The sequence below is a fragment of the Cyprinodon variegatus genome, unplaced genomic scaffold (genome assembly GCF_000732505.1).
Source record: "Cyprinodon variegatus isolate N-32 unplaced genomic scaffold, C_variegatus-1.0 Scaffold247, whole genome shotgun sequence".
NCBI lineage: Eukaryota > Metazoa > Chordata > Actinopteri > Cyprinodontiformes > Cyprinodontidae > Cyprinodon > Cyprinodon variegatus.
This window is the reverse complement of record NW_015150700.1, coordinates 667,803-670,150: the sequence shown is the minus strand read 5'-3', so window position 1 is coordinate 670,150 and position 2,348 is coordinate 667,803. Positions and strand designations below refer to the sequence as shown.

General features: G+C 41.5%; 1 protein-coding gene across 1 annotated transcript in view; it reads left to right on the top strand.

Annotated features, from left to right (window-relative positions):
- Positions 1-2,348, top strand: part of pctp (phosphatidylcholine transfer protein) — a 24,432-nt gene that overhangs the window by 9,144 nt on the left and 12,940 nt on the right. The window contains exon 2 of the mRNA XM_015382027.1: positions 215-332. Within this exon, the coding sequence (XP_015237513.1) occupies positions 215-332 (118 nt within the window). The remainder of the gene's footprint in view (positions 1-214; positions 333-2,348) is intronic.

The window sequence follows — 2,348 nt, the reverse complement described above, 5'->3', positions numbered from 1 at the left end:
AAAAATGATACCATAATGTACAGGCACAAACAAAATGTTCAAAATGCACATGGAGAGAGTAGTTTCCGTGTTTGTGTTTTAAATGAAACCTTTTGTATGAGTATTTTTCATCTGTTGTCGTCTGAACCTTTGGCAGAATTCTGAAGTCCTAGCAGTTGTTCACAGTTATGGGTGTGGCATTTGGAAGACAGAACTTTAATGCTTTTGTTTGCAGGAAACTGGACTTTATGAGTACAAAGTCTTCGGTGGGCTCGGCAGCTGCAACCCAGAGCTCTGCGCAGACGTCTACATGGACCTGATGTATCGGAAACATTGGGACGGATATGTTAAAGGTATAAGAACCAAAACCCCACTGAGGGGAATTCTAACACCTGTTGTCTAGTAGGAACATATACTGTATGCTATTAAAAAAATAATAAATCACAATATCTCAGCCAGTTTCAGCATTTTTCCTATATTTGTGTCTTCTTTCAAACATGCATGTCTGCAGTGATATTCAGGTAACATGTAGCTTTAGCCTGTAGTGTCAGACTCTGAAGGAATGGTCCAGTTTGGATGTTGTTTGGTTGATCTGCAGATACAGGCTTACAGGTGCAAACGTGCTGCAAACACATGAATGATGCACGCTATTTAACCCTTTAAAGCCCGATCCAAGAATTAAACAAAACAGAAAATTACTTTTTTTTGGTTTGAAGTCCTTATTTGGCCTTTTAACAAAATATGTAAAAAGAAAAAACAGAAATAAATTTTTGATATTAATAATTTTGAGCAGTTTTTACCATTAAATTATGCAAAAGGTGTCAGATGCAAAACATTTCAGAAACCGTATGTATCAAATACGATACGTTTGGCATTATAGGGTTAAGAAAAGAAAATACAATCCAAACTTGCAACAAAACATAGCAGATTTGCAGCTTTTAGTTGTTTGCTTTATGTTTGTGCATGTCGGCCACCGTTGGTTTGATTTTCCAAGGAGCTGATTAGGTTAAAATGATTCAAATGTTCTGCAGGAGCTGGATGATTGGATAGTCTCTCTATATGCTAACTGAAGCTGGATGTGAATGAAAGCACAAACACATCCTGACTGAAGGTGTTTTAACTTCCATTTATCTTTAGCCCTTTCTAAGGCGGAACCCTGAACCTGAAGGGAATACACATCTTTACGCCTCAACAGAAGCCATAGCCCACACAAATTATCAGGACCAAAATAAGGGTCCTGATTTTACACTCAGGTCCTCACTTTATAAGTACGATTAAAAAGAAAAACACATCCTACACAAAAGCCAGTATAAGTACACGTTTCATGAAACATGGTGCAAAAAGATTCTTCCAAACTCGACCATTCCTTCCTAGTTTTCCCTCAGGGCTTCAGAGTTTATCATATCTTAGACTTTTCATGCTGCTTGTTTAGTTTTCTACCTTTTTTTTTGCAGGACCTTTAGAATATGGAGTTTTATTTTGCTCTTTGTTTCCCCTTTTTAGGTTGAAGCTTAGTTGTAGATGCTGCTTTTCTGGTTTTATGTTTACATAACCGGCTGTTAAAGGCTGATTATCCTCCCTCAGTGGTGTGTCGAAGATTTTTTAGATTTATGCCCAATATTGAAGCGTGATCTGGGCTATAATATATCATGCAACAACGCAAGAGGACGCAATCAGGAAGGAGCTGTGGGTCTTGATACGGCCGAGGCGGTGAGGAAATTTGTGCGACAATGGAGGGACATGAGGGCCAAAAACAGCAGGGATCTGTGCGCCTCGCTCTTCAAGTTGGTCCATCTTCACAAGTCGTTTTCCACAATGGCGATCATACAAACAAAACAAGCCGGTAAGGTACCAAACAGGAAATACGTATAGTGTAGAGCGGATGGAGATTTGACCAATCAGAGGCCTCCTGTCTGCGGTCACCTACAATTTTGGAGAGGTGCACCAGAGTGTCTGCGGAAGGGGCGGGGGCACATGCGTTCAGTGCGACGCAGACGACCTGGTTTCTAGGTATAAATCAACCTAAAGTGGGGAGTGGCGGCCTAGTGGTAAAGGCATAGAGCCTTGAATCCTGGGGTTCTGAGTTCGAGCCCCACTCCCACAGACTGCCACTCTGGGTCTCTGAACAAGAACCCCACACTGCTCCCTGGATGCCCAATGATGGCAGCCCACTGCTCCCCAGGATGATTGGGTCAATGCAGAGGTAATTTCTTACTGGGGAGTGGTGGACTAGTGGTTAGGGAATAGAGATTTAAATCCTGAGGTTGTGAGTTCAAAACTGATCCCACAGACTGTCACTATGGCTCCCAGAATGCATTCCTAAGGGGGTGGGTTAAATGCAGAGATTCCATAAAAGTTCAAAAAATATC